The 20,866-nt window shown below is 41.2% G+C and overlaps 1 protein-coding gene across 1 annotated transcript in view; it reads left to right on the top strand.

The window, feature by feature from the left end:
* man1a1 (mannosidase alpha class 1A member 1) overlaps window positions 1-20,866 on the top strand; it is a 432,971-nt gene that overhangs the window by 191,443 nt on the left and 220,662 nt on the right. Inside the window, exon 4 of the mRNA XM_033021184.1 lies at window positions 13,414-13,494. Within this exon, the coding sequence (XP_032877075.1) occupies window positions 13,414-13,494 (81 nt within the window). The remainder of the gene's footprint in view (window positions 1-13,413; window positions 13,495-20,866) is intronic.

Here is a 20,866-nt window from a genome sequence, read left to right as displayed (position 1 = left end):
CTACAAGATTATGGAGTAGCCATTTAATACCGAGGTGCATAAGATCTTCTCACAGAGGTTGGTGAAATCTCAATGTTCTTGTTACAAAATGTTACAAAATTTTGAGATTATAAAAATCAAGCCTGTAATTTATTCCATCAGATAAAGCATAAAAAGAACTTTAATTTGATACCTAATTCACTTTCATATCTTCACTATTAAAAAAATTATGGTCATTTTCATACTCGGAAATTAGCATCTTGTTCCCTATTGCTTATCCATTATCTTAAAACAAAAGCTGTGATCGAGGACAGTCAATTAACATAAAAGCCTATAACTTTCTTAAAGAAATAAGAGAACTGAATGAAATTTTCAGTTATTATAGATTGAAGCATTCTGAAACAAATATGATACATCTTACTTGGATAACCTGAAATTAAAGCATTTAATTAGTTAACCTAATTGTAGATATTTACAAAATTGACCGTTGTGACAGAAATAGTAATACACACCGAGACTGCCTTGAAAATTCAAAAATGTGGTATTCTCAAGATACCACCACAGTCTCCGGAATCGCGCGCACAGGCAGAGGCAGATCTAGAGCACCGCTGATGGTAGGTTTTGTAACAACGCTACTTTATCCCACAGAATTGCGGAAACAAGGTCACTTGGGACATTTAAAGGGGAAGTAGATTAACTCTTTAAAGTTGGAAATTGAGGGTGGTGGGGAACCAGTGCAGAAAAGATGCTCTACTCCTTGGCCTATTTTCTGATGTTCTTGACAGATTTGCTTGTGGATTGCTAAATAAATAAATATAATCTCACAGGGCAATGTAAAAAAGCACCATAAACAATGCAAGAATAAGTTCTTAATTGAAACAATTTTTTTCACTTTATATCATGCTCTGCTTCTGCAACCTTGTTCCTCATGCCATTTAACTATTTCTATAGGCATTAGATCCAAACATTTTGCTTGTTTCTGCCCATCTTTTACCTTGCAGGCATGATGTAAATTGATTTGGCATTCTGCCTAATGCTCCTGGCAATTGTAATGTTTGTCTGGAGTAATGTATTTTTTTATGTACACATGTTGTGAAATTTTGGCCTTTGTCAGTGCCGCCTTCTCCATGAACTTCCAGAATATTTTTTTGTGATAAGGGATATGATCGTTCCTACGACATGCAAGTTTTGTGATTCTCATGCTTGGTTCGACAAGCTTACAATCCTTATTCAGCCACTTGTCGCTCCACTCCTGTTCACAGCCAACTTGGATAGTTCAATGCCTCTCTCTGTTGTCACTATATGCACACCTTTTGCTCCCTGTGACTGTATACAAATTTGATTTCACCAGCTGGTCATAAGGAAACTGCTTAAAAATCAATTTTGACTATATGAGCTCACTACATGATTACCATGCAAGGTTTAATAATGTTCAAACAAATCATCCAAGATCTTTAGCAGCAGCTTGTGTTGTGCTCTGCATTCTACATGCATTGGCAGGTACAGAAGATATAGATCCAAAAATAATTTACGAGACAGCACAATATTTACATGTTGAATCTCCCCAAGTTCTTGATAAACTCCGTGAAAGTGTTTAAGAAGGAACTGCAGATGCTGGAAAATCGAAGGTACACAAAAATGCTGGAGAAACTCAGCGGGTGCAGCAGCATCTATGGAGCGAAGGAAATAGGCAAAGTTTTGGGCCGAAACCCTTCTTCTTAGAACCAATGCAGGTCACAGGGAAAATGTACAAACTCCGTACAGACAAGCACCCATTGTCAGGATCGAACCGTGTCTTTGGCGCTGTAAGGCAACTCTACTGCTGCGCCACCATTCAGCACAGTTCCTTGCGTGATCTTTTTAGTGTACCACTGGAAAATCTCCTCATTCCGTGAAAGTGTTACTTTGTTTATGATGCCTACATATCAATGACATTGGAGACACAAGGAATGGGAGATTTTGGAATCTTGAATAAAACACAAAATGCTGGGGTAACTTAATGGGTCAAACAGCATTTGGAAGGAACTAGTTAAGTGACATTTAGGATTGGGACCCATCTTCCATTCCCTCTACAGATGCTGCCTGATCAGTTGAGTTAATCCAGCCATTTGTGTTTTACTCAAGATTGTAGCAACTGCAGTTTAGTTTTGTGTAGAGATACAGTGTGGAAACGCGATCCCCGTACACTAACACTGTCCTACACACACTAGGGCAGTTTATAATTTTACCAAGCCAATTACCCTACAAACCTGTACGTCTTAAATGTGTGGGAGGAAACCAATGCAGGTCACAGGGAGAATGTACAAACTCCGTACGGCCAAGCACCCATTGTCATGATCGATCTGTGTCTTTGGCGCTGTAAGGCAGCAACTCTACTGCTGCGCCACCATTCCGCCCAGTTCCTTGCGTGACCTTTTTAGTGCACCACTGGAAAATCTCCTCTTTCAGTTAAAGTTGATTCATGGGGGCCTTCTTTGTGTTCCAGCACATCAGCAGGGACTTTGAAGGCTTTCTTGCACATTAATCCACTTCGCAGCACTTTCTTCAGCCTTTTTAATGCTTTTTCCACTAAATACAATTAACCTGCTGCAAGTTTCCACGACATTTATTCCACAGAACAACAAATCGGAATCTCCAGTAAAACAGGCATCTGTGAAGCCCCCTCAGCCATTTTGTGTGCTAGCCTGAAACAAAGCGCGTGATTGGCCAACTGGCAGACAACTCAATGTTAAACGTGCTTTGATTGGATTGAAAATTCCCGAAATATTTTATGGTTTTTCTCTAATTTAATAAAAATGTGCAAGTCTTCTTCATATCGAGTTTCAGGGGTGATTTATATAAATATTGTTATACAATATGTGAAAATTTCACGTAGTTTGGTGACTTGGGTCACAAATTCCTATTTCTAGACACATTTTTGATGCTCGGCCCACAGCCTAATTAAAAGTAACATTAGCAAATTTGCAGATGACACAAAGCTGGGGGGGCAGCGTGAACTGTAAGGAGGATGCTATGAGGATGCAGGTGACTTGGACAGGTTGGGTGAGTGGGCAGATGAATGGCAGATGCAGTTTAATGTGGATAAATGTGAGGTTATCCACTTTGGTGCCAAAAACAGGAAGGCAGATTATTATCTAAATGGTGTCAAATTGGGAAAAGAGGAAGTACAACGGGATCTGGGGTCCTTGTTCATCAGTCCCTGAAAGTAAGCATGCAGGTACATCAGGCAGTGAAGAAAGCGAATTACATGTTGGCTTTTATAACAAGAGCAGTTGAGTATAGGAGCAAAGAGTTCCTCCTGCAGTTGTACAAGGCCCTAGTGAGACCACACCTGGTGTATTGTGTGCAATTTTGGTCTCCAAACTTGAGGAAGGACATTCTTGCTATTGAGGGAGTGCAGCGTAGGTTCACGAGGTTAATTTCCGGGTTGGCGGGACTGTAATATGTTGGTAGATTGGAGCAGCTGGGCTTGTATACTCTGGAATTTAGAAGGATGAAAGGATATCATTGAAACATATAAGATTATTAAGGGTTTGAACACGCTAGAGGCAGGAAACATGTTCCCAATGTTGGGGGAGTCCAGAACCAGGGGCCATAGTTTAAGAATAAGTGGTAAGCCATTTAAAACGGAGATGAGGAAAAACTTTTTCACACAAAGTGTTGTGAATCTGTAGAATTCTTTGCCTCAGAAGGCTGTGGAGGCTGGTTCTTTGGATGCTTTCAAGAGAGAGTTAGATAGCAGAGTTAAGGGATATGGAGAGAAGGCAGGAACGGGGTACTGATTGTGGATGATCAGCCATGATCACATTGAATGACGGTGCTTGCTCGAAGGGCCGAATGGCCTACTCATGAACCTATTGTCTATTGTCCAAACGTTGCCTATCCATCCCCTCCACAGGTGCTGCCTGCTGAGTTATTCCAGCACTTTGTGTTCACCACATGAATTTGTATTCCAGAAGCTCAGTACGTACACACACACACATGCACACAAATACACATACACACACAGACACGCACACGCATGCACACACAAATACACATACAAAAACACACACACACACACACACACACACACACACACACACACACACACACACACAAACACACACAGCCACACAGCCACACAGCCCCACACACACACACAGCCACACACACACACACACACACACACACACGCACACGCACACGCACACGCACACACGCACACACAGAGAAAGTGGGGGGAAGGGGAAATATTGCATGCATCTGAGCTAGAATTTTTTTTCATTTGCAGAAATCAAATTAATCAATTTTGTGGTCCTTACATATCAACCTAGATTGTTTAGCAGTGAGTTATAATTAATTTGCGTGGTACATATTCAACTATTTCTTAAATCTTGTGTTGACGTCATGAGGACAACGCTGATAATCAAAAATAATTAGCAATTAAAGCCAATTTGCAACTATTGGTGTATCCCTTGGATTTGCAGCAAATATCTGAAGCTATTCTTTACATATTCATAGCAATTAATGCATTAGCTCACAGCCCATACCCTAGCAAATACAGAACAACTGGGCAAAAGATAATTCCCTGGGGATGCCAGATGTGGGTGCTAGAAGAAAAGTAGTGATTTGTGATTCTCTGGTTGTAACTGCATTCGGCAGGAATGGAGCCAAGTGAATATGATCCATCAACTGAATGATGATGGAGATTGGTTGGAGAAGGATAGCACATTCATTACTGTCAAACTGATGGTATTTAATTAGTGACTTTGTTCAAAACAGTTTGTTACTGTGGCATGGTTAGAAAGGAATTCAAACAAAAAGTTTTAGTTGTGATGGGTATGAATTAATTCCAATACCATGGTAAGGGGGAATTCCAATGCCATGTAAGGGGGAAACCGCTTCGGTCGCCTCCTGTTATGAGATAAATGAAACTTTCACTACTCGTAATTAACTTAACTTTATTTAAGCTTTAAGCAACTTATTTCTGCAATACACAAACTCAGAAACGTCTGGCAAACATGGCTGATTCCGCAGGCTATTCCCGCCCGAAATACTTCGCACATGCGCACACTCCGGAAATGTCCTGCGCATGCGCACACTCTAGAAGAGCTCTGCACATGCGCACATGCGCCCACTTCATTCTCCCCTCCTATTTATAAGTTGAGACGGTCAGGAGGTTTAATACGTCTTGATGACCGTCGCAGCACTGGAGCCTCAGGAGATACCGGTGTTTCAATAGCTGGGGGTAGATATATTGCTTGGTCATCAACTTCACTCATATTGTTATTTAGATTTTCAGTTTTAGAATTTCTTGTAGAAGTTTCCATAGAGGATGCTGGAAGTGTTGGAGGAAGTTCCCGATTAGTGTTATCAAGAAGTGACGGAGCTGACGTAGGAAGTTCTCGATTAGTGTTATCAGGAAGTGACGGAGCTCATGAAGAAGATGGACATGGTGCAAGGTCACGAAGTGAGACAGTTGACTGACGTCCATCCCGATACTTGATAGTTGAATAAGAAGGGTTGACATCAGTCAGTTCAACTTCATCAACAAAAGGTTCATTCTTATTTAATCGGACATAACGACGAAGCAACACAGGCCCAGGGCTCGTCAACCATGATGGCAGAGAAGTACCACTAGAAGAACGCCGTTTGAAGTTAAAAAACCGCTCATGTGGAGTAGTATTGGTAGCAGTTGACAGTAGAGATCTGATGGAGTGTAATGCATCTGGTAGAACACATTCCCACTGCTGATCTGGTATATCATTTGACTTTAAAGCCAGTTTCACTGCTTTCCAAATGATCCCGTTATACCTCTCAACCTGACCATTTCCAATAGGATGATATGGTGTTGTTTTACTTGTTGCAATTCCTCTCTTAGAAAGGTAGTCCTTTAAATCTTTTGATATGAATGAGGTGCCCCTATCAGAATGTATGTAATTTGGAAATCCACAGAATGAAAACAGTTGATCTAAACATTTGATAACCATCGCAGCTGAAATATTTGGACAAGGAAAGGCAAATGGAAACCTCGAATATTCAACTAAGGTAAGTATATAAAAATTTCGAGAGGAGGATGGTAAAGGCCCTTTGAAGTCAATACTCAAACGTTCCATAGGTTGAGTAGCTTTGATCAATCTTCCTTCTTCAGGACGGAAGAACCTTGGTTTTAATTCAGCACAGATTCTACATGAAGCACATGTCATCTTCACATCTTCTGTAGCGAAAGGTAAGTTTTTGGAACGAACATAGTGTAACAAACGAGTGACTCCAGGATGACACAGCCCATTGTGAAGATCAGTGAGTGCAGAAGAATGAACAGAGGCACAAAATGCTCGAGTTAATGTGTCAGGAGCAACATTATCCTTACCAGGGCGGTACTCAATTGAATAACTATATGCGGATAATTCAATCCTCCATTCATGAATTTTACTATTTTTAATCTTCGTTCGTTTCCGATTATCCAGCATAAAAGTTACTGAACGCTGATCTGTTTTCAAAGTGAAGTGCTGGCAAGCAAGGAAATGACTCAATTTCCTCACTGCTTCAATAATTGCTGTAGCGTCCTTTCCGACAGGTGGGTAGTGCAATTCACTACCTTGGAGAATACGAGACATGAAAGCCACTGGTCGTCCTCCTTGATTTAATGTTGCTGATACTGCTAAATCAGAGGCATCACATTCAACAGCAAAGGGTAGATCCTCATCGATGGCGTGTAATGTCACAGATTCCAATTGTTTCTTTAAAGAAGTAAAGGCACCAATTGCTGTAGAGTCAAGGGGGAAAGATTTTGCTCTAATCAAAGGTTGAATTTTGTCAGAAAAATTTGGTATCCATTTGGCATAATATGCAAACATCCCAAGAACCCTTCGTAGAGAGTTTAATGTGGCTGGAACAGGTATCTCTTGGAGTGGGCGGAGTCTTTCTGGATCAGGCTTGATTATATCATTTCCAACCCAATAACCAAGAATATTAATCGATGATACTGATGTTATTGACTTAGCCTCATTTAATGTTAGATTTTTAGAATGTACAACATCTAAAAACCGTTGTACATTTTCATCATGTTCAGTTTGGTCTTTTCCTGCAATAGTTATATTATCAAGATAAGGGAAAGTATCTTTAAGGTTTTCCTGTTCAACAAGTTTGTCCATCTCTCTCTGAAAAACAGCCATGCCATTAGTTACCCCAAAAGGAACTCTGCAGTAGTGATATAATTTCCCATTTGCTTCAAACGCAGTGTATTTCTTCTCTGATTCCTTCAGAGGAATTTGATAGTAAGCACTTTTTAAGTCAAAAGTAGAGAATATCTTATACTTAGCTAATGTATCGATAATCTCTTCTATTCGAGGTAATGGATATGCATCAAGCTCCGTGAACTGGTTTATAGTTTGAGAGTAATCAATGCAGAGTCTCTTTCTATGTCTCTCCAAGGGGTCCTTAACCACGACAACTTGTGCCCTCCAAGGGGAAGAACTGGGTTCTATAATCCCTTCTTGTAAAAGATTAGTTACTTCTGTGTTGATAAAGTTCCTATCATCTTTACTAAAATGTCTTGATTTTGTAGCAATTGGCTTGCACTTGGAGGATAAATTAGTGAATAATGAAGGACATTCAACAGATGCAGCAGAAAGACCACACAATACTGGTGGCTTTGACAATACAAGATCAGGCATAGTTCCTTCATACATTATTTGAAGTGATCTGTGCAGTTTCTGGAAATCCTGACCTAGAATTATATCGCTACACAAATTTTTCAAAATACCAAGACATACAGATTTATAGCTAGTTTTGTTCAGAATAAAGTCTACAATACAAGATCCAATAATTTGAGTATTGAGAGTTGTCAGAGCCATCGAGATTTCTCTATTTGAAGGAATTATAGTTAGATTTAGTCGGGACACAACTTGTTCACTTATAAAACTTTCTGAACTGCCAGAATCAAGTAGTACATTAAGTGTATGGCCATTAATGGATACCGTTGTAGCTGCATGAGACAAGCTCAGAGGAAATGCAGCTGTAATTGCACATAAAGAATGCGTGTATATGGCAGCAGTCACACTTTTAGTAGTTGCTTTGGACTTGCATGCTCTAGAATAATGTCCCTTCTTGCCACAACTATTACAAGTTGCCTCTCGAGCAGGACATGTCTCTCTCTTATGAATATTACCCCCGCAAAAGTAACAGTTCCTTTTTGAATAATTATATGCTGCGGCAAGGGCACCTTTATCAGTAGAAATTGTTTCCGTTTGCTCCATATTAGTACGTGGGTGAAATTCTTTTGTAGTGGTTGCAGCAGAATACACATTAGATGAGCCATAAGCATCTGAATTTTTCTGAGCCAATTCTAAAGAGTAAGCTTGATTGTAAGCTGACTGTAAATCCAAGGTTTTGTGTTCTAATAGTCTCTGTCGTATTAAAGGCGATGCCAAACCATTGATAAAAGAGTCTCGAATAACTTCCTGTCGATATTGATCAGCCGTAACTGCTTTGAAGGCACAGTCTTTACTAAGTCTTTGAAGTTCTTGTAAAAATTCATCGTGACTCACCAGGTTTTTGTTTCCGAGTAGCAAGGAGGTGTTGAGCGAATATCACGTTGGGTGTCTTAACGAAGAGTTTGCTTAGTACATCAATAGCAGAATCATAAGTTGTACATTCCTCTATGTAATCATATACATCAGAAGAGACAAAGCTTATTAATGTCTTGAGTCTGTCTGGTGCATCATTGCACACTCATCAAATAAGTTATTTAGTATACGAAGCCAGTGCTTCCAATTCTTTGCAGCAGCAGGTGAGTTGGGATTCAGATCCAAGCGTTGTGGTTTCAGTAGCTTTTCCATCCCAAGTCGGACTGTTTGACTTCTGAGATAAGTTGCTTAAATTGTTATGAGATAAATGAAACTTTCACTACTCGTAATTAACTTAACTTTATTTAAGCTTTAAGCAACTTATTTCTGCAATACACAAACTCAGAAACGTCTGGCAAACATGGCTGATTCCGCAGGCCTTTCCCGCCCGAAATACTTCGCACATGCGCACACTCCGGAAATGTCCTGCGCATGCGCACACTCCGGAAATGTCCTGCGCATGCGCACACTCCGGAAATGTCCTGCGCATGCGCACACTCTAGAAATGTCCTGCGCATGCGCACACTCTAGAAGAGCTCCGCACATGCGCCCACTTCACCTCCTCCACGGAGAGGCAACTTTTTCCATGTTGCCTCCCCCATGGCCTAACAGCAAGGATCGGTGCGGCCTTTCCTGGGGACGCTCCTCGGGCTTCAGCACCGGGTGCAGCGCGGACTCTCGGCGTGGAGTGGGCGAGCCCTCGCCGGGGGTTGCCGGAGCGCTCCATTCGCTGGCCCGCGGCAGCCTGAAGACTGAAGCTCCAGCTGGCGTGGCGTCCGCAGCCTGGGATCCCTCGTGGGGGACCCGGGGGAAGAAGAAGCTCCAAATGCCGGCCCGCGGCCAACTTCTACCGCGGGCGCAGTGTGGACTTACCATCAGGAGCGGGGTCCCTCGCTGGGGACCCCTGGAGGGAGCTTTGACCGCCGGCCCTGCAGTTTGCGGTGCTTCTGGCTGCGGCGCGAACTTTAAATCTCCGACCGCCGGCCTGCGGCCTCCACCAACTTGAAGCCGCGGTCTCCGGTGGGGGAGGCACCGTTTCAGGACTTACCTGGACTTTTTACCTTGTCTGCACATCTGGACGCCCGCAGCGATGGCTGCGGAGGGTTGAGGTCCTGACCACGGGGGAAAATGGAGGAGGACTGGCCAAATTTTGTGCCTTCCACCACAGTGATGAATGCTGTGGTGGATGTTTGTGTTAATTTTTTTGTGTGTTTTTGTGTGTTCTTTTTCATTGTACAATAATGTGCATGTGACAATGTATATATAGATGTGAAAGTCATCTTATGGTCCAAATGAGGTTTTATTGTTCACATTACTTTTATGTCTGCTTTATGGATGGATAAAGAACGGATTTGAAAGAAGAAAGCTGCCAATGTAATGCCGTAAAGGAGCTGTCCCACTGCGGCGACCTAATTGGCGAGTTTAGAAGAGTTTAGGAGAGTTTGAAAAGTGTCTTGTTGAAGACTTCCTTCGACTATGTAGAAGACTAGCTTCGACTAGCTTAGACTAATGTAGATTACCTTTGATTACCTACGAATAACATACCTACTACAACCTACTACGACTAAACCTACAAGTAAAAAAATATATAGATTTTCTCCATGGCGACTTTTTTTTTACTCACATGCAGTTTTCAACATGTTGAAATATACGCCGCGACCTAGCTGAGGCCTCGAGTACGCTGGGACTACTCTTGAGCATGAAGGAGAGTTACAAAGACCTCCTAGGACATCGTGTCGACCATGCTGCGAGTATGAATTGAGGGCAAACTCTTCTAAACATGTCAATTAGGTCGCCGCAGTGGTCGCCCTTAATTTAACTTCTTATGATGTGGCGACCACGTCCACAGAAACTGTGGGGGGAAAATTAACTCTCCATGGAAGATTGGAAATGGTGCATGGAATGAAATCCTATAAAAAGAGCAACATTAAAAATGACCCGCATAAAACAATGATAGAAAGGTTGAATGCATAGGGTATTTTACAGAGCAGGAGACTAAAGAGCCAGAGGACATGCATTTAATGGTTCAATTGTCCTTTATTGTCACCTGAACCGAGGTACAGTGAAATTTGATTTGTCATACAGTCATACAAAAAAAGCAACAAGATACATAACTACATAGAGATTAAACATAGACTTAAACAGCCACCACAGTGCTGTGTGAGAATTTTCAGGGTACACAGCATAAGCAGAGACCCACAGCCATCAGTTTAATGTCTGGGCCAGACACACGCTCCTTCACCGTGATGTGTCCAGAGTTGTACCGACCGCTGTCACTCTCTCTGCAGTCCCTGTCCGCCCAAACAGTCAGAAAGTCCACAATCACACTAGACTCCGGGATGTCCTCATGGAGCAATGCTTCCACAAACACTGCGATCACTGCACTCAAGGTACTCCCTCCGAGTCCTCAGCAGTGCAGGCAGCACGTCCATCTTGTTTTTACCGCGACCTCACATTCCCCACTGTGATGGAAGACAAATAACTTATACCTTCTTTCCTCCTTTTCCCTTGCGGTCGGGGCAATCGAAACTTCCACAGTCGGGGGGGGGGGGGGATCGAAGCTCCCACAGTCAGCGATCGAAGCCCCTGAATCTAGGGCGATTGAGGCTCCTGCGATTGGGGCGTTTGAAGCTCCTGCAGTTGGAGCGCCCGAAATCGATCCCCAACAAAGGGACCGCCAGCTCCACGATGTTAAGGCCGCCGTGCGGATGGAGATATGATACGGAAAAAGTCGCATCTCCGTCGAGGAAAGAGATAAAAAAAGTTTCCCAACCCCCCACATAATATAAAAACTAAAAGTCCACTAAACACACAAGGAAAAACAGACTAAAAACACCAAAAGAAGAAAGGGACAAGACAGACTGTTGGCAAGGCTGCCGTGTACATCGCCACCCGGTGGTTTAAGGTGAGAGGGGAAAGATTTAATAGGAACCTGAGGTGGAATCTTTTTACAAAGAGCTGCCAGAGGAGGAAGTTGACCTAGGTTTAAAGCCACTCGGACAGATACATGGATTGAAAGGTTTGGTGAGAGATGGGGCAAATGCCGGTAAATTGAACTAGCTTTGAAGGGGCATGTTAGCTGCAATGGATATGTGGCACCCATGTTGTATGACTCAAGATTTGACTATGAATCTACGTGTTTTTTTTGTTTCCTTTTTTAAAAAAAATAGTCATTTAAGTTTGATTTAGACAATAGACAATAGGTGCAGGAGTAGGCCATTCGGCCCTTCGAGCCAGCACCGCTATTCAATGTGATCATGGCTGATCATCCCCAATCAGTACCCCATTCCTGCCTTCTCCCCATATCCCCTGACTCCGCTATTTTTAAGAGCCCTATCTAGCTCTCTCTTGATTTTCGTACTTTTTTTATATACTATATTACATTCGAATTTTAACCTGTGCGGTGTGTATACAAATGCCAAGAAGAGTGTGTTGTTGGTTCAACAAAAGTGTCTCATCAAATCTGATGCCTCAGAGCATTGTAGAAGGATCTGACTGATTAAAATGCATTTGTTTTTGTGCATCAATAAATATGTTCTTACATGTGTTAATCTGTAACATTTAGTTTAAAATTATTTTCCTTGAGGCTATATCATTTCTTTGAAAGTGAGCTCTCTAGCCTTCAAAAAGATGGATCCCTTTAATCCACTCCCAAGCACATACACGTCCTGTAAGTGATTCTTTCAATCATGTTCACTCCAGTATGAATAGTTGAGAAGAGTATTATGAATAAAGCTGTTTGATAATCGACAATAATGATGGGAGGTAGAATACTAGCCTACCTTTGTTTGAGATAGTGACTTTGTTTTAAAATAAAGAAATGTGGAGAATTTTGCAATGAACAACTGATTTGCGGCATGTGACAATAGCAATGTCTACTGGAAGAGTTCTAAACATATATTATCATCTAGTTTCTAAAACCTTGTTTTCAAAAAAGGTGTAGGGAGTAACTGCAGATGCTGGCCGAAGATAGACACACAAGCTGGAGTAACTCAGCGAGATAGGCAGCATCTCTGGAGAGAAGGAATGGGTTCAAATACGGTGTTGTTCAAAGTCGTAGATATTTCCTTGATCTGAAATTAAACGTGTGGTGTAGTCTGATTCAAATAGCATCTAATTTTAGAAGTGGAGTATATTGTACCTTAGCTTCAAAATTATTATTTACCTCATGTGACTCAGGACAAATTTTGGCTCCAATATGTTTTTGATTCTTTCCATTTGAGAATTACCTCCAAAATTTAAAATGTAGTGCAAATCAATAATTGGTATCATTATTCTGTGACAAGGCCAGATTACATTTTAGTATTCTTGGTATTCACTTGAATCAGGCAATTACAGGGGTCGTATTCTGCTGGAGCTTTCATTTAATATAAATGGCTTGACTCCTGTGGAATTATTAAAAAAGAAAGAATTAAAAAGGAAAAAAAATGAATAGAAATATATCATTGCCACCACTAATTGGGTTTTTCACTCTGATTTTGAATGCTGGCTCTGGGGCTTCACAGCTTTACTGCACTAGAGCTTTATCCAGTCATAGTTTCAATTGAGGTTAGAAACTTGGGTCCTTAACAACATTTTTAGTATTTACCTTGTTTCTTGTGTAAAGTTTTAATTAGTGAATGGGTGGAATAATTTCCTTTTTTGGTCTGGAAATCTAATCTTTTCACTTTGCTGTTGAAAGAATATAACCTTATAACCTGGTTGGGCATGAACAATTACATGCATTGAGAGAGGGTTTCAGAATGTTTTGGGGCACGTGAACATTTAGTGTGTAGAAATGGTCCACTTTGTATGGTCTTAACGGCAATTTTCTTTCTTTTCCTAGCACGCAGAAGTTTCAGTTTTTGAAGTAAATATTCGATTTGTTGGAGGGCTCCTTTCTGCTTACTACCTGTCGGGTGAAGAGGTGAGTACGATGAAGCATACTAACTTAATAAAACACTTGTATTCCATCTGGCCAAAGAACAACAAACTGAGTTTTTAATATTCGAAAACTGCTTCTGCTAGTCCAAGTACTTGAAGCTGATGGAGACATGTTTGGTAAAATGTTTGATGCATTGGCATTATTATTTGATTGGCCAGTTTAGGTAAGGAACTTAGATGGGACATTTACCCAAGGTTTACATGACTGATCTTAAATCAGGTGAGGTTGTGTGAAAATAGCCAGGATGTTGTGATTGTTGAGTGAAGGTGTGTTTGCATCTGATAATACACTTTGACCTCTCTCCTGCTTGTCTTTCAATAGTTTGACTGAAGAGTGTTCTGTGTTAAAGATTAGCCTTTTTTCCAAAAAGTTGGTGAAAATGAGAATGGTGGCATAGAAGACTAAATAACAAATCATAATGCACCAATTCACCTCTACTTCAGTTGGACCAGCCTTCTTAGAATTAGATTGCTTTCATATATCGCACAAAATTAATCTAAACATTTTTCATGATATTGTGGAATTATTCATTGGTATCAGTTTTTGGAATGTCCATAGTGCTTTTTATAAATTGAGTTAGTCGTCCTTTTCCTGTTTTTTACTTAATATCTCTTTGAATAATTAGTTGTACACAAATACTTAATTCTCTTGGATACTAATTGGTTTTCTAAGTGTACATTTACAAGAATGGTTGAAGGAAAAAATTGATTTCAAAAATTCACAACAAATAATAACTGTGATAAATCAAGCATTTTGAATTTATTTGATGCTTACACTGGTCTGTCAAGGAATGCTCTTCGTGGCATTATTTTTTTTTTTAAAGGTTAATTAAACATTTAAACAGCTTCAATTTTCTAATGTTTTTGAAACATAATACTGTTTGTATTCTTGAGGTTTCATTCCTGGTTACACACTCTGAGACTGACACCAACCAAGTGTTTTTAGCAGGTGAAGTGTTCAAGTTTAATGTCCACTTGCAATAACACAACAATCTCTAGCATTTGAAAGATTCTAGTCAAAAACAGTTTTGTATTAAAATTTTGTTACTTACGAAGCTGTGGCTCTGGAACTGGGATTTTTTTTGCAAATAGCAACTGAAATTTCTCTTGAGAGCAGTAATTTTGTTGATTTACAATTTGAGAGGAAGAAGGGAAAATCGGAATGCCAGTATTACAGTTGAACAAAGGGGACTATGGAGCCATGAGGGAGGAGCTGGCCAAAGTTGACTGGAAAGATACCCTGGCAGGGATGACAGTGGAACAGCAATGGCAGTTATTTCTGGGAATAATATAGAAGGTGCAGGATCAGTTCATTCCAAAGAAGAATAAAGATTCCATGGGGCGACAGTGGCTGACAAGGGAAGTCATGGAAAGTATAAAAATAAAAGAGAAGAAGTATAACATAGCAAAGATGAGTGGGAAGCCAGAGGATTGGGAAACTTTTAAAGAGCAACAGAAGATAACTAAAAAGGCAATACAGGGAGAAAAGATGAGGTAAGTTAGCCAAGAATATAAAGGAGGATAGTAAAAGCATCTTCTTCACAAGTATGTGAAGAGGAAAAAATTAGTTAAGACCAAAGTTGGACCCTTCAAGACTGAAAAAGGTAATTTATTATGGGGAATATGGAAATGGCAGATGAGCTGAACAGGTACTTTGGATCCGTCTTCACTAAGGAAGACACAATCAATCTCCCTGATGTACTAGTGGCCAGAGGATCTAGGGTGACGGAGGAACTGAAGGAAAATCACATTAGGCAGGAAATGATGTTGCGTAGATTAATGGAACTGAAGGCTGATAAATCCCCAGGGCTTGATGGTCTGCATCACAGGATACTTAAGGAAGTGGCTCGAGAAATCATGAACACATTGGTGATCATTTTCCAATGTTCTATAGATTCACGATCAGTTCCTGAGGATTGGAGGGTAGTTAATGTTATCACACTTTTTAAGAAAGGCAGGAGAGAGAAAACAGGGAAATATATACCAGTTAGCCTGACATAGGTGGTGGGCAAGATGCTGCAGTCAATTATAAAAGATGAAATAGCGGCACATTTGGAAAGCAGTAACAGGTCCAAGTCAGCATGGATTTACAAAGGGGAAATCATGCCTGACTAATCTTCTGGAATTTTTTGAGGATGTAACCAGGAAAATGGACAAGGGAGAGCCAGTGGATGTGGTGTACCTGGATTTCAGAAAGCATTTGATAAGGTCCTACGTCGGAGATTAGTGGGTAAAATTAGAGCACATGGTATTGGGGGTAGAGTGCTGACATGGATAGAGAAGTGGTTGGCAGACAGGAAACAAAGAGAAGGGATTAACGGGTCCCTTTCAGAATGGCAGGCAGTGACTGGTTGGGTACCGCAAGGCTCGGTGCTGGGACCGCAGCTATACATCAATGGTTTAGATGAAGGGATTCAAAGTAACATCAGCAAATTTGCAGATGACACAAAGCTGGGTGGCAGTGAGAACTGTGAACTGTGAGGAGGATGCTATGAGGATGCAGGGTGACTTGGACAGGTTGGGCGAGTGGGCGGATGCATGGCAGATGCAGTTTAATGTGGATAAATGTGAGGTTATCCACTTTGGTGGCAAAAACAGGAAGGCAGATTATTATCTGAATAGTATCGAGTTGGGAAAAGGGGAAGTACAAAGAGATCTGGGGGTCTTTGTTCATCACTCACTGAAAGTAAGCATGCAGGTACAGCAGGCAGTGAAGAAAGAGAATGGCATGTTGACCTTCATAACGAGGAGTTGAGTATTGGAGTTCCTTCTGCAGTTGTACAGGGCCCGAGTGAGACCACACTGGAGTATTGTGTGCAGTTTTGGTCAAGAAATTTGAGGAAGGACATTCTTGCTATTGAGACAGTGCAGCGCAGGTTCACGAGGTTAATTCCCGGGATGGCGGGACTGTCATGCATTGATAGAATGGAGCGGCTGGGCTTGTATACACTGGAATTTAGAAGGAAGAGAGGATATCTTATTGAAACATATAAGATTATTAAGGGATTGGACACGGTAGAGGCAGGAAACATGTTCCCGATGTTGTGGGTGTCCAGAACTAGGGGCTACAGTTTAAGAATAAGGGGTAGGCCATTTAGAACAGAAATGAGGAAAAACTTTTTTACCCAGAGAGTTGTGAATCTGTAGAATTATCTGCCCTAGAAGCCAGTGGAGGCCAATTCTCTGGATGCTTTCAAGAGAGTTAGATAGAGCTCTTAAAGATAGCGGAGTCACGGGATAGGGTGAGAAGGCAGGAACGGGCAATGAATGGGGATGATCAGCCATGATCACAGTGAATGGCGGTGCTGGCTCGAAGGGCTGAATGGCATACTCCTGCAGCTATTCTCTATTGTCTATTTATTTTGTCTCCAAATCAGTTTAATTTAGTTTAGAGATACAGTGCGCAAACAGGCTCTTCGGCCCAACGAGTCCGCACCGACCAGCAATCCCTGCACATTAGCACATTACTACACATACCAGGGACAATTTACACTTATACCAAGCCAATTAACCTACAAACCTGTACATCTTTGGAGTGTGGGAGGAAATAGAAAATCATGGAGAAAACTCATACGGTCACGGGGAGAACGTACAAGCTCCATACAGACGGGATTGAACACGGGTCCCTGGCGCTGCAAGCACTGTAAGGCTGCAACTCTACCGCAGTGCCACCGTGCCGCCCTTTGTTTGTATTTCTCTAAAAGAAGGTAAATCAGAAAATTGCTTCTTGATCTTTCCCAGTGGATATTGAAATTTAGCTCACTGATATAAAGATGCTGGTGGTGACTTCTTTAAAAGTTCACAATTTTCCAAGAAGGACCATTGTTTTAAGCTGGTGGCTCTACTTATAGGTTGACATATGGTAGAATTATAAATGCACGTCATATTGTTCTTGTGCAATCCAAATGTAAATTAGACATAACGCATCATTGCATTTAGTAATTGCACATTATTAACAATGTGACTTACTTTCAATATTTTTTTGGTTGATTTGCTGATTAAACTATGTAATAATAGTTGTTTTTTTTTTAAGAAGTTCAGACAAAGAATGATTATTTATGGTGGATTAAAATTGTCCTTGAAGTCAAGAACCCCTTAACCTTTAATTAGTTATAAATTCATCAAGGTATATTTTTTGAACAGAATGAAAACATGAAAGAAATAATGGAAACTGAGCATATTTTACAATATCCCTGTTTAATCCAGGCATTAGAATTTAATTATCTCATTTTTGAAATGCTTCTTGGTAATAGAAATTAAATAGTAAAGGCTAAATTCACCAGGGTCTTAATTTATTGACATTGAATCATGGGTTAACCGCATGGAATTCTCAAATGTGTAAAGCCCCTTTCCCACTTACGTGTCCTTGGCATGCTAATTACGCGACCTCGTCATCGTGTTGAGCTACGTTACGTCGGAGGTGCGCAAAGAATTCCACAGACTCACAACTCTGTGTGAAAAAGTATTTCCTCATCTCCGTTCTCAATGGCTTACCTCTTATTCCTAAACTGTGGCCCCTGGTTCTGGACATGTTTCCTGCCTCTAGGGTGTCCAAACCCTTAATAATCTTATATGTTTCAAAGAGATTCCCTCTCATCATTCTAAACTCCAGAGTATACAAGCCCAGCCGCTCCATTCTATCAACACATGACAGTCCCGCCATCCCGGAATTAACCTGGTGAACCTACGCTGCACTCCCTCAATAGCAAGAATGCCCTTCCTCAAATTTGGAGACCAAAACTGCACACAATACTCCAAGTGTGGTCTCACTAGGGCCCTGTACAACTGCAGAAGGACGTCTTTGCTCCTATATTCAACTCCTCTTGTTATGAAGGCCAACATGCCATTTGCTTTCTTCACTGCCTGCTGTACATGCTTACTTTCAGTGACTGATGAACAAGGACCCCCAGATCCCGGTGTACTTCTCCTTTTCCCAACTTGGCACCATTTAGATAATAATCTGTCTTCCTGTTTTTGCCACCAAAGTGGATAACCTCACATTAGTGGATAACCTATCGTCCTAATGATGCGTCTCCTAATATGAAAGATGCTGTTTGATGTTAATCTAATGCATTTTTCTATTCAGAATAGCTCCAAATAGTGCCGATGTTCTGATTTCATGTATGGTTTTATCTATATTAGAAGAGGAAAAAACAGTCAATGGGCTAACATATATTCAGAGGTTTCAAATGTATTGATTCGTTAAATGGACATTAAATATTGAAATATGTGTAGTGAGAGCCAATAGGTATTCTGGATTCCTAATAGATTTTCTGAATTATAGTGAATTAATTCAGTTTTAAGGAAAAATGGTTCTAATGAGAAATTGATTTTGAATGTCAGCATTAATCTAATTCTAATTTAACAATTTCTCCACTTATAACAAAGCTTAATAAGGGATTCAATTCCGTTGAAGCTTCTCACAGTAACTCATGGCCCAGAAAGGCTAAACAGAAATTGCATCGGCATTGATCATTTTGGAAGACAGCTATTAATTAGACCCTGAGGTGATTACAACATTAGAATGCTTATCATTGACGTACTGTTTCATTTATTCTTCTCAGGATATCTTCCCACTTACAATTTACTTGAATTCTGTGATTTCTACAGTATTTTTGCCCCCTTCTTGCCTTGCTTGGATCACTACCATAGGATAGTGTGACATGCAATCACTAGTAAGTTTATGTTTCACTATAAAATAAGCCAACAGAAGATGGTCATCAGGAATAGTGTTGATGGCACAAGTAAGTAGAAGCTGGCAGGGAAGTCAGTAAGTAGACGACACACAGTTCTAAAGAACCAGTGGGGTTAAATACACTGCAAACTATCTATGATCATGCATGTACTGCTTCAAAAGGTGATGAAGCCAGGTTGATTAGCAACTTCAAAAGGAATCATCTGAAGAGTCGAGTCAAGAGTGTTTTATTGTCATATGTCCCTGGATGGACAATGAAATTCTTACTTGCTGCAGCACAACAGAATATGTGAATATGTAAACATAGCACATGATGGGGGAAGAGAAAAAAAAGAAAAGTTCTATAAATAACAGATATAATGCAATGGTAATATAGTATTTTGTAGTTCAGAGGTCAGAGCTTATTCGTTGTTGTGTTTAATAGCCTGATGGCTGTTGGGAAGAAGCTGTTCCTGAACCGGGACGTTACAGTTTTCAGGCTCCTGTACCTTCTCCCTGGTGTCAACGGTGAGATGAGTTTGTGGCCAGGATGGTGTGGGTCCTTGATGATTTTGGCTGCCTTTTTGAGGCAGCGACTACGATAGATCCCTTCGACGGTGGGGAGGTCAAAGCCGGTGATGGACTGGGCAGTGGTCACACTTTTTGAGGTATTTTTCGCTTCTGGATGTTCAAGTTGCCGAACCAGGCCACAATGCAACCAGTCACAATGTTCTCTACCGTGCACCTGTAGAAGTTTAGGAGAATCCTCTTCGACATGCCGAATCTCTGTAATCTTCTCAGGAAGTAGAGTCGCTGATGTGTCTTCTTCATAATTGCATCTGTGTGCTGGGTCCAGGAAAGACCTTCGGAAATATGCACACCCAGGAAATTGAAGTTATTGACCCTCTCCACCATCGTCCCATTGATATGGACAGGATTGTGGGTCCTCATCCTTCCCCTACTAAAGTCCACAATCAGTTCCTTGGTCTTACTGATGTTGAGAGCCAGGTTGTTGTGCTGGCACATTTGATCAGTCGGTCGATCTCACTTCTGTACTCTGACTCATCCCTATCTGTGATTCGTCCAACCACAATGGTGTCGTCGCGAACTTGATGATGGAGTTCGCATTATGTCATGGGTATAGAGTGAGTAAAGCAGGGGGCTGAACACGCAGCCTTGAGGTGCTCCCGTACCCAATTGTTACTGAGGACGAAGTGGTTACTCCAATTCGAACAGAGTGTGGTCTGTGAATGAGGAAGTCGAGGATCCAATTGCAGAGGGATGCGCAGAGGCCCAGTTCCGTGAGCTTGGTAACCAGCTTGGAAGGGATGATGGTATTAAACGCCGAGCTGTAGTCTATAAACAACAGCCTGACTTAAGTGTTTTTATTGTCCAAATGGTCCAATGCAGAATGGAGAGCCAGTGAAATTACATCCTCCGTTGACCTGTTGTGGCGGTATGCGAACTGTAGTGGGTCGAGGTTCTTGTCGAGGTAGGAGCTGATGTGCACCATAACCAACCTCTCAAAGTACTTCATCACCACAGACATTAGTGCCATTGGTCGATAGTCATTGAGGCACGTCACCTTACTCTTCTTGGTACCGGTGTTATTGATGCCCTCTTAAAGCAGGTGGGAACCTCAGATCTCAGAAGTGAGAGGTTGAAAATGTCCGCAAAAACT

The sequence above is a fragment of the Amblyraja radiata genome, chromosome 5 (genome assembly GCF_010909765.2).
Source record: "Amblyraja radiata isolate CabotCenter1 chromosome 5, sAmbRad1.1.pri, whole genome shotgun sequence".
Classification (NCBI taxonomy): Eukaryota; Metazoa; Chordata; class Chondrichthyes; order Rajiformes; family Rajidae; genus Amblyraja; species Amblyraja radiata.
The sequence above is the reverse complement of the archived record's forward strand: the minus strand, read 5'-3'. Positions and strand labels throughout refer to the sequence as shown.